This window comes from Arvicola amphibius, chromosome 7 (genome assembly GCF_903992535.2).
Source record: "Arvicola amphibius chromosome 7, mArvAmp1.2, whole genome shotgun sequence".
NCBI lineage: Eukaryota > Metazoa > Chordata > Mammalia > Rodentia > Cricetidae > Arvicola > Arvicola amphibius.
In genome coordinates this window covers 29,140,198-29,167,326 of record NC_052053.1, presented here as the reverse complement: position 1 = coordinate 29,167,326, position 27,129 = coordinate 29,140,198, and the positions used below count along the sequence as shown (strand labels likewise).

General features: G+C 41.6%; 1 protein-coding gene across 2 annotated transcripts; it reads right to left on the bottom strand.

Moving 5' to 3' along the window:
- Positions 1-26,942, bottom strand: Arl5a (ADP ribosylation factor like GTPase 5A). 2 transcript variants are annotated; one of them, XM_038335719.1, is made up of 6 exons: positions 26,662-26,942; positions 17,923-17,983; positions 17,370-17,517; positions 15,718-15,801; positions 7,609-7,760; positions 1-4,290 (listed from the first exon to the last, which is right to left on the bottom strand). In XM_038335719.1, the coding sequence occupies exons 1-6, from the start codon at positions 26,705-26,707 to the stop codon at positions 4,242-4,244; spliced, it is 540 nt and encodes a 179-aa protein (XP_038191647.1). In that variant the 5' UTR covers positions 26,708-26,942; the 3' UTR covers positions 1-4,241. The 2 variants fall into 2 exon arrangements, with proteins under 2 accessions (XP_038191647.1, XP_038191648.1); XM_038335720.1 differs by lacking the exon at positions 26,662-26,942 and adding an exon at positions 26,222-26,518.
- Positions 26,943-27,129: the final 187 nt, after the last annotated feature.

The window sequence follows — 27,129 nt, the reverse complement described above, 5'->3', positions numbered from 1 at the left end:
TGCCATAGAAAACATGTATCATTTATTACATGGACTTAGAAATCAACACAAATCAATGTCAGGCACTTCTTAAATACACACTATGAGAAATCGCTACCAAAGAAAGATCCACACAGAGCAGGCAACACCAGAGAGATTCACCCTTCCATTTTAGGAACAGTACAGAGTTAGAGAATTGAAAAAGATGAACTATTGCATAATTAGCCCAACTGTATCCTGTTATATTTCTTCCCAATTTCACTTCTTAAGCACCCAGAGTGCTAAACTCTGCTTTCTCTTACTCTTCCGGCGGGGGCTTCACGACTGCACCTGCTCTGAGGAACGCAGCACATGCGTTTTCAGTAGCATCCTGCAGCTTTATTTTCTACTACATCCGATTCTACAGAAACACAGAATGGCTGATTGCTGTTTTTCTTCCTTCCTTCTTGACAGTCTCTTGCTATGTAGTCTTGGTGGCTGATACTAGCCCAAGCTGACCTAGTACTGCCAGCAATCCTGTCTCTTGTTCTTGAATGTTGGAATTACAGACTTACGTCACCACGTATTGCTTATTTTGCTTTTAAAGCTCGTTTCAGCAAGTTTACTTTTTAACACTAGGTCTCAAATTACAAATTCCTTTAGACATTTAATGCTGATCTTTGCTATTTAAACAAACATCAACAATGAAGAAGATGGAATGGAGGGCATTTTCAGCTGTCTTCAGGCTCAAACCTAATTACAGTTTTATTTTGTCGTTTTCCATCTTATGCTGGCTGAACTGGTTCTCGAAAACATCACCATTCTTGTTGCTGAGGATAATGCGAATGTGACAATGGCCTTTGGTCCTAATTTGCGTAGATCAAGGACCAGAAATTATGTATTTTTCTTGTCTTTCTGAATTTAGCTGTCAGCATAAGAAGTTAATATTAAGTATAATTAAATCTAGAATAACAGATGATTCTTCTACTGGTATCTATATACGATAATCTGAATCTAGCCTCCTGATAGAATCTCTGATGAGGCAAAGGTCCAGAGCAGTGAGTCAAGTCACTGGCGGGAGGGCAGACAGAACTAAAGTGGTTTACTGAAAGCCTACTGGTCTGGAAATAATGGTTATGGGCAACATTTAGAATACCGCTAGAGGAAAAAGAGCCACCTTCATTGGTGGTGAGCAAACACCAGGACAGCAAGGGCTAGCCAAGTATGGAAGTTGCTCCTGAACAAGAAACTGAACATTGTGTTTGGAGAACAGATGTAGTCAAGTATGTTATGTAAAGAAACCCTCTCTACATTGTCTGGAAAATGAGACTGGTACCAGGATACCAAGGGCAATTAGAAGATCCCAAAGATCACATATGATCTAGGATGTGCTGTTACCCCCATTAACATAGAACAGACTACAGATGCATTCTTAAAATGCCTGCAGAGAAAACTAGACAGCTGTCTGATTTTCCTATTTACACTAATATAAACAGATTGAGGTTGTCTGTACTGTATGTGATTGCTGTAGCTACAGCGAGAAATATAAAGTGCCTGGAAGAGAGGACCAACACCATCCCTCTTCTCGGCAACTTAATACTACACACTCAGACAAAAGGAAAAGACACCTTAGGGACTCCTGCCTGTCCTCAAGCTCCCCGCACTTAGCAGTGACTTCCTGTGACTACCTACAGGCACTTCCTCAAGGCCAGGAAAGCAACTCTTATTCCTTCTCTGTCATGCCACATTACGTAAGACTAGGTTTACCACCTGCATTCAAAATGCCAATCAGCAGCGCTAATGCACCTGTTTATTAAGGCAAAACATCACAAGAAAATGAACACTCATTCCCCGCTGCCCCGCCCACTTGCCTTCTCAGTATTCTACCATGATGGCCAAGGGGTGCTAGAAATATAAGGGAAACTGAGCTTTTAAAATAAAACTCTCAATATAATGGGAAACACACATTTTATACATTTTATGACAAAATCAAATATATTCAAATGATTTATCTTATGGCCATTTTTACCAAGATATCAAGAGAAGTTAAACAACTTTTTAAATTAGTATCAAAACAGGACACTAAAATCTATCCACATGTACAGAGGTATAAATCTTTGTTCTTTTCAAAGCTGAGCACAGCGAGGTTAATGATGTCTGCTCACACCCAGGAGTCACCAGGACCTGCTGAGTTCTGCCCCACGACATGTAACTACCAGCATGGCACAAGGGCCGCTCCACCATATTCAGGCCTAATACTGCTTGACTGTTTTGATATTTCTATATATTAAATCTTTTTACTCAGTCATAATTTTGCTTTTATGTACAAGTACACAGGCATCACATTGTTTGATACTTAGATTAAAAAGGCTAAAAAAAAAAACCCCAAAACCTCCAATTTTGTAAAAGTGGTAAAGTATGCTTTCTTATAACAGGTCAATAACTGACTATACTACACCAACATTAACAATGGAGTAAACACTTTAAACATCCAATCAAGAATAAATTTTAGCCCATACCTTGGCCACGCCAGTATGTGCCGAATTGATGCAAAAGCAACCCGGCAACTATGCACACGATCATTCCAATTAGAATATAGAAAGCTAAAAAGCTGTAGGTCCGGGCTTGGGAGGGATGGATGGGGCCACACTAGATGCTATTTCCCTTTGACAAAACTAGAAAGTAAGTTTGAGAAAGTATGAGAATGTGTGCGTGGAAGTCAGCACACAGAGCCCAGTGGCTGGAGGCAGACTTCTAGGTGCAGGAGCGCAGACAGTAGACCCCGAGAGCCGACAGCAGATCTCCACATGGCACCCGTCAACGCTCATCTGAGCCCCATGGGTTAGACGCTAAGTGTCTTTAACACTTTACTGAGATTTTTTAAACTTTCATCAATGTGTACAATGTGGACATCTATTTCTTACCAAAATCTTTAGGAAATTTTTAAATCTGAGACTAAAACTAATTAAATGGTTTTTTTTTGAATATTCAGCCTTAAATTTTGAGTTTTGACCATTTCAAATTTCTAGGCCACAAAAGGCATATAGAGTCACCAAGCATATGTTAAAACACATGAAAATTTAGTGTATAGTCATGACAGAAATACCGTCAACTTTTAGATAAATTTAAAAAATTGGAAATATAAAAGTTGTTTTGGGTCAAATCACTTCTAATATAAATAATGTAACATGCCAATGCCAAATTTTCAATCAAATTCTTGAAAGAACTCAGTATTTGGACTTCTTATTAAGCAAGGTATTTTATGCAGGGGAAGAACATGTAAGAAAACCTGCAAACTGAGAAATTTATCAATGTTCACTGAAAACTGCCTTATGTTTACACTCAAATTCATTTGGAGGTTTGTTGTATATTTAATACCTAAAAAGGCTGCAGTTAGAATTCTATTTATAGAATGTTACCTCTGGATAAACCCATTTCACACCATGATATCCAATTAAAAATTACCTGATAGTTTTAATCACAATTTATGATTGACTGACTAGTAGCTGAGCTGGCATAAGGTTCGCTCACTGTGCAGTTCTGCCCCGCACAGCTGGCCAGGAGTCCAGCGGACACTCCACTTACTTGCGCTGCGTTTTCCCATCTGTTACTGACAACAAAAGCTGGTATACAACGGCAAGCTTTTCCCCCACCTTTTCTTTTTTTTTTTTTTTTTTTAAAAAGCAGCAGCTCAATAATTCTGGGTCAGGGCTGGCTTGTTAGGACAGTACAAAGAACACAGCGCTAACTACAAAATGACACTAGGGTAAGGTTATTAGTTGTGTTATTTGCTTTAGAACACAAAGCCATTAAACTGAACTTGAGGTATATACACAATACATATTCAACTTTAAGCAAAATACTTTCCATAATATTACATTTTTAAAAACTGGAAACAGTATCTGTGCTGATTTGTAGTTGATTCAATGTAATGAGAAGGGAACATTCAACTTGGGGTGGGGTGGGCAAGTCACGCTGACAATAAAGCTTTTAATTCAAACGTCTTCCTCTCGTGTTACTCGCCACAGCTATTCATATCCTGGGAGGATCCATCATGAGAAAATCCGTCACAGCTTTGAAGCATTTTGGAAGGAATTGAGAGCACACTGGGTAGTGACATTTCCTCCTTGTTTTCAAATAAGTGGTCTTTTTCTTATAGAAAAATTCTTAAATCAGTTTATTATAAATATATCTGAACCGTTGGGGTTTTTTTTTTTTCCCAGCTCTCAGGTAAAGTCCAGTACTTTGTGGATGCAGAGTCCGTGAGAAAAGGTCAGTAGAGATCATCTGATCTTCAGCCGTGACATCATCCACTCAAGACCTTGGCATAATCTGTAAGACAACAAAAATGATGTGATTAAATTCTGAACTAGGAAGTTAGAGGCTAGCGAACTTCACTGCTCTGAAGAGTAAGCTGTGAGTGCCGCAGCAATCAGTCCAGGAGACGCTGGTGAAGACTCACTCACCAGGCCACACGGCCTCAAGTTCACTTTCAGCTTAATGCTCAGAACAGTGTTTAACGTACAGGGAACTCGCATGACCGATGCCCATAGAATCAACAGTTGTTATATAAACACACACACACACACACACACACACATATTTAGAAAAACAAGCACAGAGTGCAATGTATCCTAAAAACAAAATCAGACAGTAAGCAGATTTTTGTATAAGACTATTCAACGAAGCATTTAATAGGAAAGAGTAAAATTTGAATGTCTAGAATCAGCAAAACCCAAAAAATTTTAGAATACTCATATAACGGTGAAATCTTCCCTTTCAAAATATACTCAACATAAAAAATTGTTCATGGCATAAATAAAATAATGGGATACTATACTAAACATATAACAAAGTTCTGAATACAAAGTATATGTACATAACTATATAATAAAGTTCTGAATAGAAAGTATATATCCATAACTATAAAATATCTGAGGCAGTAAAGTATATCATTTTTACTTTTTATTGACCAAGTAACTGAACTAATTTTTGAACTACAGAAAAGGATTCTCCTTGTGCCAAGAGAAACTGAATGCCTAGCAAGAAGGAATCAGTGACTCTACAGCAAGGCCACACTGTCGCAGCATTCTTAGTCAGCTTTCCAGACATAAAACCGTTACAGTAACCTTTGAAGTCTGTTATTACTTACGTGTATGTGCGCACACATGTGTGCAGGTGCCCAGAGAAGCAAAGAGGGAATGTCACACCCCATGGAGTTGGAGCCACAGACAGTCATGAGACACCTGACATGCCGGGAACAGAACCCTGATCTCTGCAAGAGCAGTATGCTCTTAATCACCGAGCCATCTCTCCAGTTCCTATTTCAGCTTTTCTTTAAACTCATTTTTTATCAAGTATAAATGTAAAAATATAAAAGAATACACAAAACAACAAAGCAAACTGGTGGCTTTGTGAGCGACTACTTTTCTCCATTAGACTCCCACTTTTAAGCTGACAGAGAACAGTGCACAATAATGATTTCAAACTGTGAAATGGACAGCAGTTAACTAGAAAAACGACACTGTATTCAATTAACTAGAAAAATGACAGACTGTATTCAGTTCATAACAGCCATTTTAATCTTCCCAACAGTCAGACTGCAGTCCTTCCCAGGGTACACTAGAAATCCTAGCAAGGTCAAGTAAGGCCATGCTCCATACCATGATCTTCAACCAACTGAATCAAAATGGCACCCAAAAAAAACGTCACTTTAGCTATTTCATTTATTGGTACTCTACGTTTCTGCCCCACACTCAAGACCGCTTTTCATAATCTCAAGTGCCTTTCTGTGAATAGATACAAATTTCCAGACCTTTGAAAAGTAGTAAAAATACTCTTCCCTTAGGCTTTTCACCCAATTTCCTTCCTTCCCTTGCCACACCCAGTTTCCAGCTGGGCCGCAGAGGTGACTCAGCAGCTCAGAGCTTGTGCTGCTCCTGCAAGGCCCCAAGTGTGGTTCCCAGCAACCACACATTATAGGCTACAACTGCCTGTAACACCAGTTTCACGGAATCCAATGCTTTTTAAAATTATTTTGCTTTTACTGAGCTAAATATTTTTCTCCACTCCTCTCCCTTCCTCCCCACTACCCTTGTATCCTCTTTCATGATCCCCAAACTTCCAATTTACTCAGGAGATCTTGTCTTTTTCTACTTCCCATGTAGTTTTAGATCCATGTATCTCTTAGAGTCCTCTTGTTGTCTAGGTTCTCTGGGATTTTGAATTGTAGGCTGGTTTTTCTTTGCTTTATGTCTAAAAGCTACTTATGAGTACATATGATATTTGTCTTTCTGGGTCTGGGTTACCTCAGTATGTTTTCTAGCTCGATCCATTTGCCTGCAAATTTCAAGATGTCATTTTTTTTCCACTGTGTAGTATGCCATTGTGTAAATATACCACATTTTCCTTATCCATTCTTCAGTTAAGGGGCAGGCATCTAGGTTGTGGCCAAGTTCTGGCTTTTACAAACAATGCTGCCATGAACATAGCTGAACACATGTCTTTTGCGGCACGATTGAGCATCCTTTGGATAGATACCCAAAAGTGGTATTACTGGGTCTTGAGGAAGGTTGTTTCCTAATTTTCTGAGAAATCTCAATACTGATATCCGAAGGGGCTGTACCAGTGTGTGTTCCCATCAGCAACGCAGAAGTGTTCCCTTCACCCCACATCCTCCCCAGCATAAGTTGTCACCAGTGTTTTTGCTCTTGGCCATTCTTACAGGTGTAAGATGGAATCTCAGAGTTGTTTTGATTTGCATTTCTCTGATGGCTAAGGAACTTGAGCATTTCCTTAAGTGCCTTTCAGCCATTTTAGATTCCTCTGTTGAGGGTTCTGTTTAGGTCTGTACCTCTTTTTTTTTTTTTGATTATTTGTTCTTTTGATGACCAGCTTCTTTGTATATTTTAGAGATGAGTCCTCTGTCTGATGTGGGGTTTGTGAAGATCTTTTTTCATTCTGCAGGCTGCCATTTTGTCTTGTTGACTGTGTCCTTTGCTTTACATTTCAGGAGGTCCCATTTATTGTTCTCAGTGTCTGTGCAATCCAGTGCCCTCTAACCTTTAGGGGTTAATGCATGGACATGGTGCACACATACACAGAAAATTTTTTTAAAAGGACTTTCAGATGCTATTCTAAAATTCACTTCCTCTTTAAATTACCACCGACTTCCTTTTGCCCGCTTTCCCAATACACAGATTGAGTCCACTCATTCACTGTTGAATTCAACAGTACTTTTTCCATTTTGCTGGTCCTTGACCACACATCTGACATAGTTTACTACTACTTCTTAAATACCTCCAGCTCGGGTAACAAGCCTAGGCAAATCATACTACCTCCCAATACCCTTGGCTCCAGAAATAAGGACTTTCGTGTCATACTGCTCCATTTTCACTCCTAATCCCCCCCCGGGTAGAAAAGGTACTTTCTGGCTTTTCCAGTTCCAGTGATGCTCTTATTTCTCTATGCTGCTAAAGTAACTGTAGAATCTATATTCCGACCTGTTAGTTCATACATGTATTATCTGTGCTGCATCTCTTAATACAGTCATCCAAAGTCTCTGATTACAGAGACTGACTCCCTTACAGATTTTGTGATTTGATAGACATTCATATTTCTGAGCCAGATATGATACTCATGAGATCTTACCCCTCGCCAGTAAGAGCGCAGCATGCTTGGATATGCCACTGGTGGTCTTTTATAGACGTTAGCTTCAAAAACTGAGAGATCTCTGCTACCGTCATGCATTCTTTAACATCTTGTTTATTGGCAAAAATCAGCAATCCGGCTTTTCTTAGATCCTGCAAAAGCAAATAAAATAAAGGCTAGTACATTTCCCCATGTATTTTCAGTTTAGTTGGTTATTTTTCATAATTTTAGCAATCTGGACTATCTTTTTTAAAATTATATTTTTTTTCTCACAGGCACCCCAACTCATCTAGAATTTAAACATTCTACATCTTATAGATTGACAGAAATAAACGATCTGTGTATGGATTTACATATTTCTCAGTTATGTGTGTCTGTAGGTGTAGTTTATGCACTGTATGTGCAGATCTATAGAGGCAAGAGGTAAGTGTTAGATGCTTCATTTTGGAAACGGGACCTCTCAGGATTTGCTTGGACCGGCTGGCCAGAGCCCAGCAATCCTGTGCCCCCAGCCCAGCACGGGAGCAGCACGTGCTGCTGTGCCTGCTGTGGAAATCAAACTCAGATTCACATGCTTGAGCAGCAGACATCTGACCAACTGACCTACCTGGTAGATCCTCAGTGCCAACTGTTTAGTCTTAAATGACATACTTTATGGCCCTACGTGCTTAACACTGTATTTTCAAGCACAAGAAACACAACAGCAACAACCAACAAACTCCAAGCCATCCTTTTATTGTACCAAAACTCTGCCCCTTTACTTTTCCAGATTTCATTTTCTGCTTTATTAATATTGGCTATATATTCTAATACATGTAAAGTCACTCATGGTTTTGTGGTCTTGCTATGCAGTCTAGGCTGACTTTAACTCATCATCTTCCTTCTTGGGCTCTAGTGGGCACCACCACTCACACCTCAGCTCTCCAGTTAGCAGGCTGTCCACTCTCTGGACAGCTGGGACAGCCTTATCGCAACACTGTCCCAGATGCTTTCTTTATGCAGCATCCCTTTTCTTCCTCTCCTAGGCAAGCCTTTCACAGCCAGCGTTCCACAAGAGCATGAACTCCTCAGAAAATGACCACGCTGCAAGTAGCTGGCATCATCTGAACACTATATATAAATCAATCTACGCATCATGTAAGGCTAAATTCTCGGTTTGGAAACACTGTGTGTGCGTGTAGTGCCCTCTGCAGGGTAGAGTTGCCTGATAATGTTAGACAAGAACACAGGTTGCTGGTTTTAAGACTGCATATTTAGTTTTAGACATAGTTTGGTCCAAAGATCTAAACATACATAGTAATTACTAAAGATATAATTTTTGAAAATCTTATCCTAAACGAAAATTGACTATTATTGATAAGTGGTTATGTGGCTGAGTTAATAAGCAGACAGACTTTCCATGGGATTTAATTTCTATTCTATGATCTAGAAGTTTTGATATCTCTTGCTAGTGTACATTTAACTCTTTCATACAGGCTAGGTTTGCTAATGATGACATGCTCAATATAAAAAATTCTGATAAGTACTGGCTCAAGTTAGGAAGCATATTCTGTACCATTTTATAGTAATTTAAAGCCATCATTCTTAGTAATAAAACTTAAAACCATAAAAATAAAATTTAGAACCATAAAAATTGAGAGCTGGCTCTGCTGTAGAGTGCCCGCTGTGTAGTAAGCATGAGGGCCAGAGTGCAGAACTCGGTGATGGACATGATGGTGGCTGCCGATAATCCTCGTGTGAGCGGGAGGCGGAGCTGAGGACTCCTCAGAGAAAGCTGCAGAGCCAGGCATGCCCAGCTAGTGATTGCCTCTATAAAGGTGGAGATGAATTTAAAACACCTGACAGCAACATAAGGCCTCCCCAGCATGGGAACACACATACACACACACCAAACAGAACAATAAAAGTAAATAGAAAGGGTCTCTAAACTAAAACTGTAATTCCCTTTCTAGATCTCAAAACTCAAACTTTAGGAGAATCTCCTGCACCTCAGGCTGGCATCAATGGCCTTGATTACTTAAATGATCACAAAAACAGCAGTCATAAAACAGGTATTTTACCTTTTTAAATATTTAAAAGGTTGGAAAATCTATGCTTTTTATTATATAACCTCAAGACCAAACATACTATGACAATAATAGAAAGCATATTGGATTAAAAGCTATTTATTAAAATGTATTTGTAAACTATCAATTTAGGGTAAACAATGGTAACGTTTTGTTCATAAGCTAATAAATGTTCTCTACTATACAAATTACACATCTGATCTCAAGAATGTGAAATTCCCAGGCCTGATGGTGCAGGCCCATAATCTCACAAATACTGGGAGGCTAAGGCATGCTCACTGCTTATTCCAAGTCAGCCTGAGTAGCTTAATGAGACACTGGCAAAACCAAACATGATTTTTAAAGACTGGGGATATAACTCAGTGGCAGAGTACTTGTCAGGCACAGGTGGGACCTGGGTCCCAACAGCCCATACAGAAAGAAAATTTTCTAAGACATCTGTTAGTCACGAGAACAGTAGCAAACGCGAGCATCTACTTCTCTGTCGTAGACCAGTATCATCACTTTGTTCCACAAAGCTTCGTTTGGGAAGACAACTTCTAGAATTTGAGTCAAAGAAATTTTAGATTTTGCTGTCTGAAACTATTTTAAAATTAACTATGATGTGGGATCCCCCTCTTTATGCTGTGAATACCATTAATGAATAAAGAAACTACTTTGGACCTATAGCAGGACAGAACTTAGTTAGGCAGGGAAACTAAACAATGCTGGAAGGAAGAAGGCAGAGTCAGGAAGAAGCCATAGCTGGAGAAAGACGCGCTGAAACTTTGCTGGTAGGCCACGACCTCATGGTGATGCACAGATGAATGGAGATGTGTTAAATTAAGATGTAAGAGTTAGCCAATAAGAAAGCTAGAGCTAATGGGCCAAGCAATGATTTAAATAATTAGTTTTGTGATTATTTTGGATCTGAGCTGCCAGGTAGTCAGGAAACAAACAAGCAGCTTTCCTACTATAATTATATTCAGAGTTTAATACTTGTTTTTTTATTCATTTCACATACCAAACACAGTTCCTGCTCACCCACAACCCATCCCCCCTAACTACTCCACTGAAGGGGTAAGGCCTCCCATGCATTTGGGAGTCAAGAAAGCCTGGCACATTGAGACAGGACCAAGTCCTTTCCCCCTACATCAAGGCTGAGCAAGGCATCCCAATAGGGGTTGGGCTCTAAGAAGCCAGCTAAGTTTTAAGATTTCTTGTAAGATGAAGCCTTGAGAAGCTGTTCTTGGAGCCCCATGTTTTAGAATGCACTGCAGAGTCACATGCCTTTAATCCCAGAACTTGGGAGGTGCAGGCAGGCGGAATTCAAGGCCAGCCTAATTTACAGAATGATTTCTAGACAGTCAGGGTTACACAAAGAAACCCTAAAAAACAGACTGTGTAACTGTAGCTATGAAACAATTAACTAATTCCATTTCTGTGCATTCATTTTTTTCACCCATTTGTCACCCGTCAGAGATCTACCACTGACTCTGCTCCAGCCTACCAGGACGCTACTGTGCTTCCAATACCATCTTTAAGCGGCTCCCTATCTCCCTACTCAGTCTCCTTTTTATCTTCTCCTAGGAAGAAGTCTAAATAATATTTGTACCTATTATACAGCCCATTCAAGAATAGTTGTTATATTCAGAAGCTTCCTGCTAAAGATAAACATACATCCAAGAAACAGCATATGCATGTGTTTTCCCTTGTAAAGTCTCTATAAAACTCCACTCTGAAATAAAGAATGTTTTGTCTCTTTATAAAATCCCAAAAAAATCTTTCATTTTCTGCCTCTTTTACGGCTTACTTATCTTCCAAACTAGAAAACAGAACTTTGTAAGTGAATGAACGATGAATGACAGGCTGTATTATTTATAATAATTTATTTGCATTGGTGTATTGCCTGCATGTATGTCTGTGTGAAGGTGTCAGATCTTGGAGTTACAGTTGTGAACTGCCATGTGGGTGCTGGGAAGAGAACCCTGGTTCTCTGGAAGAGCAGTCAGAGCTCTTAACTGCTGAGCCATCATTCTCTCCAGCCTCCCAAGATGTATTTTTTTTAAACCCTAAAATGTTTGATATGAATGCCAGAATTTGAGTCCCCAACAGAAAAAAAGACATTGGAAGCCATGATCCCTGTCTTGGTTAGGGTATTTATTGCTGTGAAGAGACACCATGACTACAGAAACTCTTGTAAATGAAAATCCTTAATTGTGGTTGGCTTATAGTTCAGAGGTCTAATCCACTGTCATGATGGGAAGCATGGTGGCATGCAGACAAACATGGTGCTGGAGAGGTAAGGCTCTGAGTTCTATACATGAATCCTTAGGCAGCAGGAAATGACACGGGGTCTGGTTTGAGCATTTGAAACCTCAAAGCTCACCGCCAGTGACACTTGCTCCAACAAGCCACACCTACTCCAAAAGGTCACACCTCCTAATAGTGCAACTCTCTATGAGCCTATGGGTCCATTTTCATTCAAACTACCATAATCACTAAAACAAAATGTGTATTCTTAATTTACAAAAACCACTTTTTATCACATTTCTTAAACTCTTGAAAATGGACCTGAAACAAAATCTGTAAAGCAAAACTCAAAAGAAATCATTGAATAAATAGTAACATACAGCTTCATTTTAAGTATCCCAGTTTTCTTAGGCCTTACCAAATTATGAAATAAAAACTGTTGTTACAATTTCCTCCCAATTGGAATATTTTATCCTGGAAGGAGACACTTTTTAAGAATGAGAAAGTAAACAACTCACAAGTCTCAGGAAGCTCCTGTAACTTACAAGACATATACACAAAAAGGCTTCTTCCCCAAGTTATAAGCTAGTAATGACTATTAGGGAAAAGAGACTCTCTGGATCACCAGAGCTATTTGCAAGTTGAAAGGAGTTCCAGGAATGCTGTTGTCATGAAGTCAACCAGCACAGTATGGACTTTTGGGTAATACTGCCTCTGTGTTGGCCATGTTCCTTTAAGTAATCCTTTACCCATACTCCTATAAGTAAGTCAATAAATTTATCATGTGAACTTTGGTACAACAGTTGGTGTCCTATGCTAAACCCTATGGTGGGACGTGATCTTTATGAAGTTAGTCAGGCTTCAGGTAATCTAAATGAAGACTGGCATGTAGACCAGATTTGTAAAGTGGTAAAGCAATCAAGAGGGAAGGAGAGAAGGGCAAAGGTGATCTGCCGAGGCTACTCCAAAAGACAAATGTGGTAAACTGCAATTCCAAAAAAAAACAAACCCCAGAAAGCCAAATGTACTATTACATTTCTAGATGACTTAAACTGGAGCAGCAGTTTATAGAAGACTTAAAGTAATAAAACAGTCAAGTGATAAGCTTGCGTTGGGGTGGGCAATTATAGCTCTAGTGTATACATATAAAAGCACACCGGGAGTAGAAACTGCCTAGCAGAGTTTCTTTTTTTTTTTTTTTTTTTTTTTTCAGCACGCAGGTTTGGCTGATATAAAAAGCAAAGGCACAATGATGGCCTAAAGCATGTCAGAACCAAGAGCTGACTCCAGTGCCAGACACAGCAGGCAAGCATAATGAAAATATTCTGATGAAAGCACTCTGCTCCCCACTTGACCCTAAGTCAAGTTGAGTAATGCAAGCCACTCCTGTTAAGACTGCTAGTGTTTAAGAAACATGGAGCAGCCATGAAGTGGCAGCAATAACACAGGCAAAGAAGTAGGGATGGTTCATGGTAACTCGTTTTCAAAGCATAGAGGAGTAAAGGGCAATGTCTCCCATCTATGCTGTTCTCAACATCTTTTGCCTGATGTGGGAGGGTCTTCTGTTTGAATTGATTTCATTGGTTAATAAAGAAACGGCCTTGGCCCATTTGATAGGCCAGCCCTTAGGTGGGTGGAATAGACAGAACAGAATGCTGGGAAGAAGGGAAGTTAGTCAATCATGCCTCTCCTCTCTGAGACAGATGCAATGAAACTCCGACCCAAGATGGACATAGGCTAGAATCTTCCCAGTAAGCCACCCCTCGTGGTGCTACACACATTATTAGAAATGGGTTAAGAAAAATATGAGAGTTAGCTAAGAGGCTAGAGCTAATGAGCCAGGCAATGTTTAAGAGAATACAATTTGTGTGTTATTTCGGGGCATAAACTAGCCAGGCGGCTGGGAGCTGGGCAGCAGGAACCACAGCCCACTGCTCCTCACTACATTTGCCAATGAAACTGACAGATGTGACGAGATCTTTTCATGCCGTACTGCATTCTGCTAATGCTTCCTTTTTAGTTCCCCTTCAGGCATCCAAGATCAACTGGCACTTACTATGGTGTTTTTCATAGATCCTGTCTATGATTTGTAAAGATTTTATTACATAACACTTGTTCTACAGATGTGTAAAAGCACAGTGAAGACTACAGTTTTAAACAAGGTTCTCTGTTGTGGTTTGAATTTGAAATGCTGCCTACAAGCTCTTATGTGCAGACACTTGGTTCCCAACTAGTGATGCTATTTGGGAAGCTAACAGAACCTTGCTGAAGGAACTAAGTTACTAGAGGTAGGCCTTGAAGTTTCAGAGGTAGACCCTGAAACTGTGTAACACAGTCCACTCTCTGCTGATTTTACTTCTTGAATGTGGGTGCCATGTGACCAGTCAGCCTCCTGCTCCTGCCTGCTGCTATGTCTTCCCCACCATGACTATGTCCTTCTAGAACTGTTAATCTAAAACAAATCTATTCTCCTGAAAGCTACTTTTATCGGAGTAGTTTTATTTCAGGAACAGGAAAAGAAACTAAGTACAGGAGTGGGGTAGGTTTATAAGTCATAAGGTTGTTGGGCAAAAATCCCAATACCTCTTAATGAGTTGTCAGTTAGGGAGGCCCTGAGGCCTCACAAACTTAAAGATATCTACTGCTCTAGGTTGCAGGCCAAAACTAGCTAGAGGCCATACTGCTGAAGACAACACATACTCTAGCTACGGGATATGAAGACAAAAGGAGTTGTTAAAGGGCTTATTCTTGATGGCTGGCTGCTTTCATAGTGCTAGAAGGTACCTCACAGGCTGCTTGGGGAAGGGCTGTCACTAGGAATCATGGTTGGCTATGGATCCCAAGGTAAATGTGTGTGTATGGGTGTAATAGTGGCATGACTGTTAGGTATATAACCCATTGTTTTACAACTGAATTTAAGGCTCATTGTACAGGTGAAAACTCACTAGTACTGTCAGAAAAAAGCCCATGTCAGGGAAGATCACAAGCCCAAGGGGGGAAGCGGGGGAGGAAGGGCTGCACTGTTATTGTTTTCTTTAAATGACTGATGTGCCTGTCAAACTGCCTTTTAAACATTTCTCATATTCAGATTACTGTTGCTGTTGGCCTCAGTAGGTAAAGAAAGGAGATTTCTTTGTTTGTATTAGGGAGTGTCCTGCAGAGACTCAAAGTCTCTGGTTACATGTGGTGGTTTCAAAGCTTTGAGGCAGAGGCAAATGAAATCTCTAAGTTTGTGACCAGTCAAGGCCTGGACCTCATGGATGCCAGCACTCTACCAGTGACCTATATGCACAGCCCTAACTTACTTAAATTTTGACTACAGTAGTAAAATTATTTAAATTTTGACTTCAAAATCCTACTAGCGGGACTTAGCATAATAAGCTAGTGATATAATTTCATTAGAGCAACTAAGTTTAAATATTAGTTTGATAACAGAGAACACTCAAGAACTGTTATACATCCAGGGACTTGCGATATACCTGTCAAGCTATCAAATGATAATCCACTGTATGAATAATCTACCCACACAGAAAAGGAAAACTACTTGTAGAAATTCCTTTTGCTCAGTGAAGCATCTAAATTAGATTTATCAAAGTTAAATATCAATCTATGATTGCCTGCACCATCTTTCTCCTGCTTCCAGACATACTTCAAATTTGGGAAGTATCATAATCACAAAGCAGGAATGACATGCAAACATGACCAAGAGATTAATATTTTTTAAAAATGAAATAATCCTTATGAGGAACTGTAAAGAGCAAATCAAATGTAATACAAAGCCCATCCCCCCACTTACAACCACAGCACTTACCTCATGGGCTAGCATTTTGTAGAGCTCTTCTCTAGTTACAGAAATCCTCTCTCTGTCTGTGCTGTCCACAACAACTATTACAAACTAAAATAATTACCAAAAAATCATTAGTGACTTGGAGAATTTGGTATTTGAAAATCCAAGGTACTTATTTTGTACTTTTACAAAATAAGATACTTATTTAATTACATGATTCTAATATCAAGACACTAAAATCTTCTGTAATGTAAGACACCCAGGGATGCATTTTTTTTTTTGAGACAGGGTTTCTGTGTAGCTTTGGAGCCTATCCCGGAAACAGACCAGACTAGCCTCAAACTCAGAGATCCACCTGTCTCTGCCTTCCAAGCGCACCACTGGCGCCCAGCACGCTTACACATTTTTAAGGAAAACAAAGAATATGACGCAAACACTTTTTTCTAAATCACTACATAAATACTAATGGGCCTATATCCCTGTATTTACACTACAATGTAATTTAAAACAAACAAAACCCAAACACTTAAAGTCCTACATCTAAGTTGCTAGAACACACTGAAAGTATTAACTGGCATCTAAAAACAAAAGCTTCCTTATATCCAGGGCACTGCTATGCAAACACAACCTGTGCTGAACAGACAATGAGACCCCACTGCCCTCCCAACTCTAAGAGCATCAGGAGGCAAGAGGGTAGCAGAGCAAATGTGTGGTTACTGTACGTACAATGCTCACATTGCCTGTTACTAAAACACATTTTTTTAATTTTTAGAACTTGGTAATAATTTCCAAATAAACCATTGTGATTCTTAGCCTTTTTGCTCTTCAGTTTCCACCAACTGTAAGATTTCATTTGATAGCTTTCTGGCAGAAGACTTTATTATTGTGATACTCATTCTAACAAATAGTATTTTAATAAACCCTTTTCAAAGCTAACACAATTTAACACCTGGAGCAATCTATATGGGGGCATTACATATACCTTTATAAGCCATACATCCATTTCCTCCAAATACAATGGAATGCTAATGGAAGCTGGGGCCAGACCATGAGAGACACTTAGTAGCATCACTAATGATTTGAATATCATCTTTACATATGTATAGAATATTTTTAAGATCTTCTCATCCACACCACAAAAACCACTGGTGCGACCTTTCAATTTATAGGCCTACATGATGAATGTATCATAGGTTTCAATTTTTCTCTTGGAACATTAACATGTAAATAAAAGCATATGATTATGTCTAAATGCTTTATAATCAAGAGGTATCTTTAAGTGTAACTGCACTGAATAAAAGAAGATACACAGCAAAAGCTGGCTAGGACTCAAACCACAGAAGAGCCCTTCACTTGGCTAGGATTTCTTCCACTTAGCCACATATAGTGAGAAGAAAAGCAATCAGAAATCATGAGATGTAAGTCATTATAAAATAAACTACTTCAAACAACCCAATCGATCAACCACCCATTCTCCCTATAGAGACCTAACAGTGAATATACAGTCAAGGATTTGAGACAAGGAATGGAAGACAACTAGAGTCAAGCATAGCAGACAATGCTTACACTCTAAAGTCAAAGTACTGTCCTGTTTTTAAAGGACTGTAATGACTCAAATCCGAAAGCTTCTCAAGGACTCAGAATGACTGTGTAAGCGACAGCATTGAGAATGTTACCTCAGTGTTAGTATAGTAAGTGTTCCAGGAAGAACGAAGAGACTCTTGACCACCAATATCCCACATCAGGAAACGGGTATTATTAACCACGATCTCTTCCACGTTACTTCCTATTGTGGGGGATGTATGTACAACTTCATTCATGGAACTAGGAGGGGAAAAGTTCACAAAATCAGTGAGGAAGCTCGCTCATCTCAGGTTTACATCAAGGGACAAATCAGCATGACTTCTTTATTTCATACCCAAGTGTCCTTTTTCTATGAGCTCAAAATAAATAATGGTTTCAGAATATTACAGATCGTTTCGGCAAACTGTTATAATCCACTATTTTCCTGTTTTCTAAAAGTTAGATGCTCAATACAAACAATGAGCATGTCAGATGTCATGTAAATTTCTGGCTCACCACAAACAGTTGTTTAAGTCTGGTTCCCGGCTTATGGTGAGTCTCCTTGGAGCCACATAATTTTTCATTGATTTCATTGACTGAATATCACAAAAGAAGAAAGAGTAACCAGAAACAACAAGATTAAACTTTTAAGCAGTTAATACTTACAACTGGTAAAGGATGGTGGTTTTCCCCGCATTATCCAGCCCAACAATGATAACTTTGTGCTCTGAAATAAACAAACCAACAGTGACTTACAACACTCACACACTCCCCTACTTCACTTCTCTTTGTAATGTCACAGAAGTCGGCACACAGCACTTTCAAACTTTCTTAGAATCCAAAGAATATTCCAGCAAGCAAGAAGTGTGGTTAAGCTCACTTTCTCTGCCTCTCCTCACTCTACAGAGACCTCCCACCTTCCAACAACCTCTCCAGGTAGTCGGAAGCACTGTTCTCTCAGCCTATAAAAGTCTATGCTCAGCAAAGTATCCCCAAATGTGATCACAATTAGAAATGACTAAAGTCTGTCACCATCACTGAAGCTCCATCTGTGAAAGTTCAGGCATCCCTTGGGTATGTCCATGTGGAGTGCGGAAAAGGAGATGGAGCAGCAGCCTCTCTGTGGGTAACTAAGTGACGAGTGCACTTGCCCACAGCACTGCTGTGGCGAACAACTGTGAGGCCTGCCAGCTACAGTGGCAGGGACTCACCCTTGCTTCTGGGGCATCACAGTTCCTAAATTTTCTCCGTCTCTTGTGCCTTGTTTTTCTTTTCTCTCTAGTTCTCTTTAATTCTTTATCTAGTGAACTCTTAATTTTGTATGGTTTGGGTTTTCATTCTACCATTCTACCAGAGCTACAGCAAAGCACCTATAATTATTTGTATGTGCACAAATCTAAGCTTAATCAGGTATCCTTCAAACACATGGAACACAATATTTATATTCCTGGTAACTATAATTCTGCCTGGCAAAAGGTAGGTATTTAATAAGCACTAAATTAATATTCATGCTATGAAGAAACAATGTTGAGGATTCTAACATGAGAGTAAGGAGATCTTTACTATTCTCAGGCATTTTACAGATCATTACCATTTACTCCAGATGGGGGATCCTAATATATAGGTGCCCATGTCATAAAAGGTACAGCATCAAGTAATAGAGAAATTGAACTCAATCCAGTTTAACAAGTCAACCACAGGCAGCTTAGCACCTCTGGAGTCCTCAAGTGACATGATGACCCTCCATCACATAGTTTCTCAGCATCCTTTGAAGACCTAGGCCTATTACATCTCATACTTGGAGATGACTAGGGTGAAGGCACAGGCTCATGGACAAAGTGATCGACACTTTTTAAAGGCGAAGGGTCAATATATTTATCTAAAGCATGCTATGAAAAGTCACCAGACTACACCAACTGATAGCACTCTAGTGGGTTTCCATCTCCTGAGTCCACAAGCTCAGCCCGGCTACCATCTGAGAGTAGACAAACTCAGAGAAAGCAACACAAAAATGAGTACCCCAGAAGAACACCAGCAAGTACAATAAAGATAAATGCTTCAAACGAGCCTGACAAGCCAGGAACTAGACAAGCACCTTGGAAGGCTAACAGGAAGATCACAAGTTCTAGGCTGGACCAGGCAACATGGTAAGGCACCATCTTTAAAAACAAAACAAATCCAACTAGCTAACAAGGACAGGCTCCCTCACCCTCGCCCAACACTCAAGAGTCACTCACAGCCAACCTAACTGTTGTTTCTGAGACTTACCAATTTTAGATTTTTAAAAACAATTTTGTGTTTTTATAATAAAGAAAAAGTGACCAATTTCCTCTGAGGAAAAGCATATTTTATGGTTGAATTAAAATCATAAAACTCTTGAGATGTAGGGAACTCCAGCCAAGTCTGTTACAGACATCATGGCCCGAACGCTGCTTCCCAGAGAGGTCGCATCTGCATCAGAATCAGGAAATTCAGCACAGCAGCTAGGACACCCCTCTTCCAGGTGCACATCTAACTAGCACAGACTGCCTAATCTTACTTTTCCCTTAGAAAAGTAGGCATTACACATTTGATGATGTATGCTTTCTTCAGTTCTGTTAATACAAGAGCCTACAAAAGTATTAAAACAAAAAGACAATTCCTAGTTGAATCCTGACTTTATGGTGGAGCCTTCTTGGACTGTGGTGGCACACCTCTCTAACCACAGCATTCCAGGGGCATGGCAGCTGAGTTCCAGGCTAGCACAGTTTACACAGCATCCCCTAGGCCAATGGCAGCAGAGTAAGACTCAGTTCTAATACAAACTAGAGCCTTTCTAAAATATCAGCTCTATCCTAACTAAGAAATACATTTTGTACTACCCCATGATTAGCTACAGGACAAAATTTGGACAGATTTTGGGTACTCTGAAGAAATAATGTTTTAAAAACATTACAAAATAAATAGCACTGATCCAAAAGTAATACAAAATACAAGAATCTATGGTCCATAACTATAAAGAATGACTTCAGCACGCATGTATGTGTAAACAATGTGCCCACGAATGATAAGCACATTATCTATTTTGCACAGCCCTTAATCACCTAAGGAGGTTATGAGCGCACACTTTGGCGGTGCCAGCACTCTTCAAAAGCCTGCTGCTTTTCTGCCTACTTGCTTCCAGAGAGAGCCTGAGGTATCTATCGAGTTTTACATTCCCAATGATGTTGAATCCTTTAACCTCTGAAGATAAATCTGAGTTTTAAAGAGGGTCTCCTTGGTATCATTTTGGTTGGTCACTAGGGAAAACGTAGCTGAAATGAGAGCCAGCTTACTGTTAAATGTAGTATGATCCTTGAATAAAAAAGAATCATTTAAAAAATGTCAGTAATGAAATTCTAAATTGAGCTTTAAAAGATACATTGACTAGGAGGAGACACTGGCAGGAAAACTATCTGGTTCCCTGAAATAGCAGCTTCATGTCAGAACTCACTCTGATTGCACAGCCGTTGTGGTTCTTTGTTGGTTTTGTGATCTTTAGCTAGGCCATCAGGGACTTACAGCCCGATTCTAAAACCACTGTTTTTCTTAGTGCCTAGAAAGGATTATCTACATCAAAAAAAAAAAAGTAAAGTTTTGGGGGGCGGGGGTCACACCTGGCCACATGGGAAAGGGGGGGTCACACCTAGACACGTGCTGAACAGGACAAGTGAGGCAAGAACAATGAACAAAACCACCAAGCGGTAACAGATGCTAAGGCAAGGCAGAGGGCAGAAGAGGCTGGTAGCATAAGAATTTCATTTTCTCAGGATACCGTCTAAATAAAGGCCAGAGTACCTAGAAATAAAGAAACCAAGGGGTTGGAGCATATGGTGGATGATGCGTTGTAAGAACCCAGATCAGGAGACATAACAGAAAGCTTTTAGCAGGTTAAGACTATCCAGGATGGAAAAAACAATCAGCCACACATTAGATCTATCCGGCAAAGAAAACCATCATTTTATAGTCTACAAGATAGAAAATGATAGACGTCCTAACAGGCAAAAGTTAGGGTTGAGTGAAGGCAGAGCAGGAAAGGTAAGAAGGCAATGGAAATACCCAAAGTCAGAGGCCTTCTATGTCCCCTGCAGATAAAGCAGACAGGAGAAAGGAGTTACCCCATTGGGAACCAGGGGAAAGGCAGGAAGGAGTGTGACAGAGGGGAATGTCTTAATCCAAATCTCCTAATTCCTCTTGTGGCTGGCACTAAAATCTAGACAGCTGCTCAGTATACCTCATCTCCAGATTATCTCATTGATTTTCTATTTAATTTTGCTAGCACTATTTCTACTGTGGAGACAATGCTCTTCTAATTTTACAAAACTACCCAAGTCCCAAATACATAAATACACAGCTTAAATGTCTAAAACAGCCACAAAGGGAATGTAAGGTAACACAAAAGGTTGCTGTGACATTACAAAAAAGGAACTCGGGGCTGGAGAGATGGCTCAGAGGTTAAGAGCATTGCCTGCTCTTCCAAAGGTCCTGAGTTCAATTCCCAGCAACCACATGGTGGCTAACAACCATCTGTAATGAGGTCTGGTGCCCTCTTCTGGCCTGCAGGCATACACCCAGACAGAATATTGTATACATAATAAATAAATAAATATTAAAAAAAGAAGGAACTCAAATCAAACATGTGCAAAACTTAAACTCTCCAAAGAGCCACAGACTGTAAAAACCAAACCAAAACCAAGCCAAAAATAGCAACACAGCAGTGCAACCCAGGGGAGACTCTGTAATCCAGTGGCTCACACCCTCATGTGGCCTCCCATCCACAAGCCAAATTCTCTTCCAACTTTACTAGGGAGGAATGCGCTTACAATAAAGTATAATGACCATTTAATCAAAGGTCTAGCGTGTGAGTCATGACGAGAACCGTAGCATCCGGTCAGCGCCGTGTAAGCGGCTGAAGGCTGAAGGTGGCAGTGCCACAGTCACAGACCAGCTTAGCCCCGCTCCATCCAGGAGCAGATCAGGCCTGCTCGCACGCACCTGCTCGCACACACATCAACTCCCTCACACCTGATGCTCTTCACCACAGCCCTAACGACATTCCACAGAGAACGCAATCCTGGAGTCAGCAAGTGCTAGAATTTTGTCTCATAGTGTGCTTCTGATCAAATACTCCATAGAACCTACAATACAGCATGTTAGGAAGTAATGTTACTGAGGACAAGTGTCAATTAGACTTTGGCCATTCCAACTCTTTGACACCGTGTCACTGCAATTGCTGCTTTGTGTGAGTTTGCATTTAGGAGGTCTTTCTCACAGTGTTCCTGCACCCAGGAAAGCCCGAACACCACCACACTATTGCTCTCAGCTGGGACTGGGAGTCTGCTCTGCGCTTTACCTTACCAGCCAATGCTGTTTCATCATAAAAACGCTTCTGGTTGTCCATGGTCCTTCCTCTTTCCTTTTCTTTGACATACCCAGGCAGCTACGCATTGTCTAAACCCACATCTCTGACTACCACCGTGTAGAAGACAAGTTGTGTCCCAACAGCAAAAGCTGGGACACAGCTGCTCAAGTAGAAGCTCCATTTGCCATGCTCATTCCTGTCCCCCTCAGCCAGCAGAGCCTAAAGCAAAACATGCGGGCAGTGAGGCAGCTTTCGGTGAGCAAAGAGATCGGCCTGGACGCTAACAAGGGTTAGGAAAGCAACTGTCCATCAAGCTGTCTTGTACTAAAATTCAACTTGGGGGACTGAAAAGCATCATAAAGTTTATTTCTAAAAGCTGAATATAAGCTTGCCATTCACAGACCAGTGAGGAGGCTCTGGGAGAAGAGACTTGCTACTAAGAAACTGCTGGGGGGAGGAAGGCAGGGAAGAAACGATAAAACACGCAATATCTAGGAGATAGAAATCCCACAGTAACTGAGGTTGGCAAGTTTTACAAAGGAAATATCTAGTACTGATTAAACAAAAGACTAGTAAGAAGATAAAACTAATCACTACGCCACGCAAGAGCCAGGTACTAAGGGTAAAGGTACGTGCGCTACAATCGGCTTGTCCAGAGAGCACACACTGTCACCAAGAACAGGCACTTCCTCCTGCAGTGTCCCTCCAGGAAGCTCCACTCTGTACACCTGGAGCTTAGGGCAGCATCCTGATGAGGCGCAGACTCCTAGGCGAGCTCTTGCCTCCATGCCTGAACTCCTTTGGAAAGAGAACACACCAGGAACAGATCCTCAACACCAGATGTAGGCAGAGTGAGCAGCTTTCCCGGCACTCCTCCACAACTCCATTCCCTTCCCGACAACTAATAGGAAGGGCAACAGATGGCTGTCAACAGGGAAAGTCCATGGCCTCGGCAAGGTTCTTTCACCCACCATCTCGTGTGTGCGTGCGTGTGTGTGTGTGTGTGTGTGTGTGTGTCTCGTGCATGCAGTGGGGGTGGGGAATGGTGAGAACACGCTGGCACTAGAGCGTTTGAAACCATGTTTGAAAGTCCAGGCTTATCACTGTAAATAAATAACGCCCTAACGTGGATTTGTAAAGCTGAAAGTTTGGAGAGTAACGCAACTGGGGCAGATTAACCAACCCTGATGAAACACCTGGAACCGGGTGTTGCAAGAGTCACTAATATTACCAGCTGCTAATTTATCTGTAGAGGCAGGCTGAGTTTCTCTCCTGCTGTCCTAGACTACAATAAACACTTCATGAAGGCATGGAGATCTGCCTGTTTTATTCCCCGACTTATTCCCACCACCAGGAGCAGTGACTCTCAACCTCCCTAACATTGCGACCTTTTAATATCAATTCCACATGTTGCGGTGACCCCTGACCATAAAATTATTTTCGTTGTGACTTCCTAACTGTAATCTTGCTCCTGTTATAAATCATAATGTAAATAACTGTGTTTTCTGATGGCCTTAAGTGGCCCCTGTGAAAGAGTCATTCGACCCCAGACAGGTTGTGACCCACAGGATGAGAAACACTGACCTAGACTAAGTGATGCCCCAAACAGGGGCTAAGAAGGTATTTAACAAACCACCGGTAAAGAGCCCTTTTAGACATACAGAGTTATCAAGGGCAAGCCTGCATCTAAACAACCTAAAGGGTCACAACACAACCACTGAGTCAACACGGAGTAAAAAAGAAAAAGGTGCGAACATCTTCTCAAAAGACCAATAAGCAGTGACATTTCTTTTTTTGTTTCCTTGCCAACTGTCTGGTGGAAATCTGTTTCCTCTTTTCCAGGGCACTAACTACTTTCAAGGATTGCTGAAACTTTTTTTTTTTTTTTTTGAGTCAGAATCTCATGTAGCCCAGGATGGCCTTGAATTCATTAGGGAGCTGAGGATAACCTTAAACTTCTGATCCTCCTACTTTGGAATCTTGAGTGCTGGGATGACCCCCCCCCCCACCACCACATCCTCAAATCTCTCGGTTGGGGATGGTGAAGTAGACACTTACCCAACCGAGCTACGCCCCAGCTTCAGATACTTTTTTTAGTGATGTAAACACATTACAATATCTAGACTAAAGTCCAAGCTCTACTGAATCTGTGTGCCACTACATAGAACCTCTGGTTTTTCTAGGTTGAGCGGTAGGCAGTTCTCTATCGCCGCGCCCACTGCTCTTCCTTCTGGACAGAGCCAGAGTGCTATGCTTCTCCGTTCATCAACATAATGAACTCTGCAATTACCCAGAGACCCTTTCCAGGTGAGTCTATGAAAATAATATAGACATGCATCCTGAATCTTTGGCAAAATAAAGCATCAAAGATACACCTAACTAATGTGTCCCATTCAACACAAGTCCAAAAATGCCAACCAGGATCTGAGACAGAGCATTGAATACCGTAAAGTTACTGTGTGGTGACACACCATTTAACAAATCATTTCTTTGCAATTTCACTATAGTGGCTGGTAATTTTCTAGAAACTGAGCCCTATTAATTATTCCGATAATTTTCAAACAACGAGTAAACCATTCAGCAAATAATAGTCAAAATGCAAGCTATAAGACTTGTAGTGTTACTAATGTATTCCTGTTATTACTTGCTGGGTATTTTTTTTCTAAGTCCTAATTCATTTTTAAGTTACAGAAACAGTTTTATCACTGACTCACAGATGAAAGTGAAGACAATACCAGAGACCCTTTGACCCACAACGATTTCCTAACCCTCACAGCAGAACTGAAACCCCAGCTTCACTAGATTCAAGACTATAGAGCAAAGAACTGGATACACAAACAAAAACATCCCCAGTTTTACAACAATGTGACCTTCAGTACTTCAAACCTAGAGATTAAATAGTCAAAAACTGTAGCCTCCTCAAATTTCTCCTGTTCTAGGTGAGACTAGACCCACAGAATTGTGAAGCCACAGGAACTGACAACCCCACACACATCCGCACACACTGCTGACCAGCGCTGATGGGAATATCCTTCCACTTAATTTAGTACCATTATCCAAACTATCATTTTTTAAAATTATTATTAAAAAAAAAAGCAGAGCCCACTGGAGATTCTAAGGCCCAGTGCTTGTCTTCCTATAAAGCCAGCTGCATCCTGGAGGAGAAGCAGGCAGGACTAAAGAGTAGGCACCACCGTTCATTAAGTTTTAACTGGAAAAAGCGGGGTTGGGGGGTGGGAAGGCAACAACGCGACCAGCTTATACAAGAGGAAAACAGTATGTTGTTGAGAAGGAATGAATTGCAACTAGAGTTTCTTTTTCTTTTAAAAAGCACTACGTTTCGTTTTAGTAACTATGTAGTTGTTAGAACTGTATTCTCTCCAGTTTCACAAACTCATCTTGTGAATATTTTTTAAAATAAATCCCCTATGCATTCCGCCTCAATGTCTGCGCTTAGGCGAACTTAAAACAGTAACCTGCTAGTTACCTACTGCTAACGAACGTCTCCTGAGGTGTCATTTTAAAAGCTTTCAGTGAAACACTTAAACTAGACCCCCCCCCACACACAAACCAAAACAAACCCACCTCTAACAACCCAAGAAGGAAAACGACCTTAGGCTTGACCTTTACCACAGTAAAAACCGAGGCAAAGGAGAGCCACCCGGCACCATTCCGCGGCGTGGGTCCTCCCTCCCCTCCCCCACAAGAGAGCCGCCCGAAGCGAACCGGACAGGCCGAGCACGAGTTCCAGTTTTCCGCATTCTGCAACCCGTGGGCTCGGAGGCGCCGCCAGGCCCAAGGCCAGCGCCCCCAGCCTTCACCCTAGAACCCCATTTTCTCCCCGTGTGGCCCAAACCCAACTGCGGGCAGGCGTCGGGGAGGGAGGCAGGCCGGGTCGTGTGCTTAGGTCCCCGGCGGGGGGCAGGGCACCTCTGGCGCTCGCGATCAAATCGGAGCAATGGGTGTACGGCGGGAGGGAGACAAAGGCGAGCCGCCGGGGACCACCCCGCCCGGCCCAGGCTCACCCTGGTGATTGAACAGCCTCCAGATCCGGGTGAAGAGAATTCCCATCCTCGGGCAGCCGAAGCCCTCCAGCCGCCCGGGCTCAGGCTGCAGGGCAGAAGGACGCGCCGGGGCCTCCGCCACTGCTCCCGCGCCCTCCGCGCGCCCGCTTCCAGGGACCCGCGGGGAGGCCGCAGCCCAGGCCGCCCAGCCACGCGCGAGGCCCCGCCGCTACCGCCGCGGCGCTCGCCTGGCTCGCGGACATCGCCGCCGCGTTGTCTACTCGAGCCTCGCGGGCCACCGTCCTCCCCCAGCTCCACTCCAGTGGCCGCCGGGGCTGGGGCGGGGCGGGGCGGGGCGGGGCGGGGGTAGTGCGCAGGCGCGGAGCTGGAGGCGGGGCTCGGGGACTGGAGGCCTCTGCTGCGGGGGGGAGGGGGGAGGCGGGTTTGAGGTTCCTTCTCAGTCTGGAGCCACAATGTAACTGTGTAGCC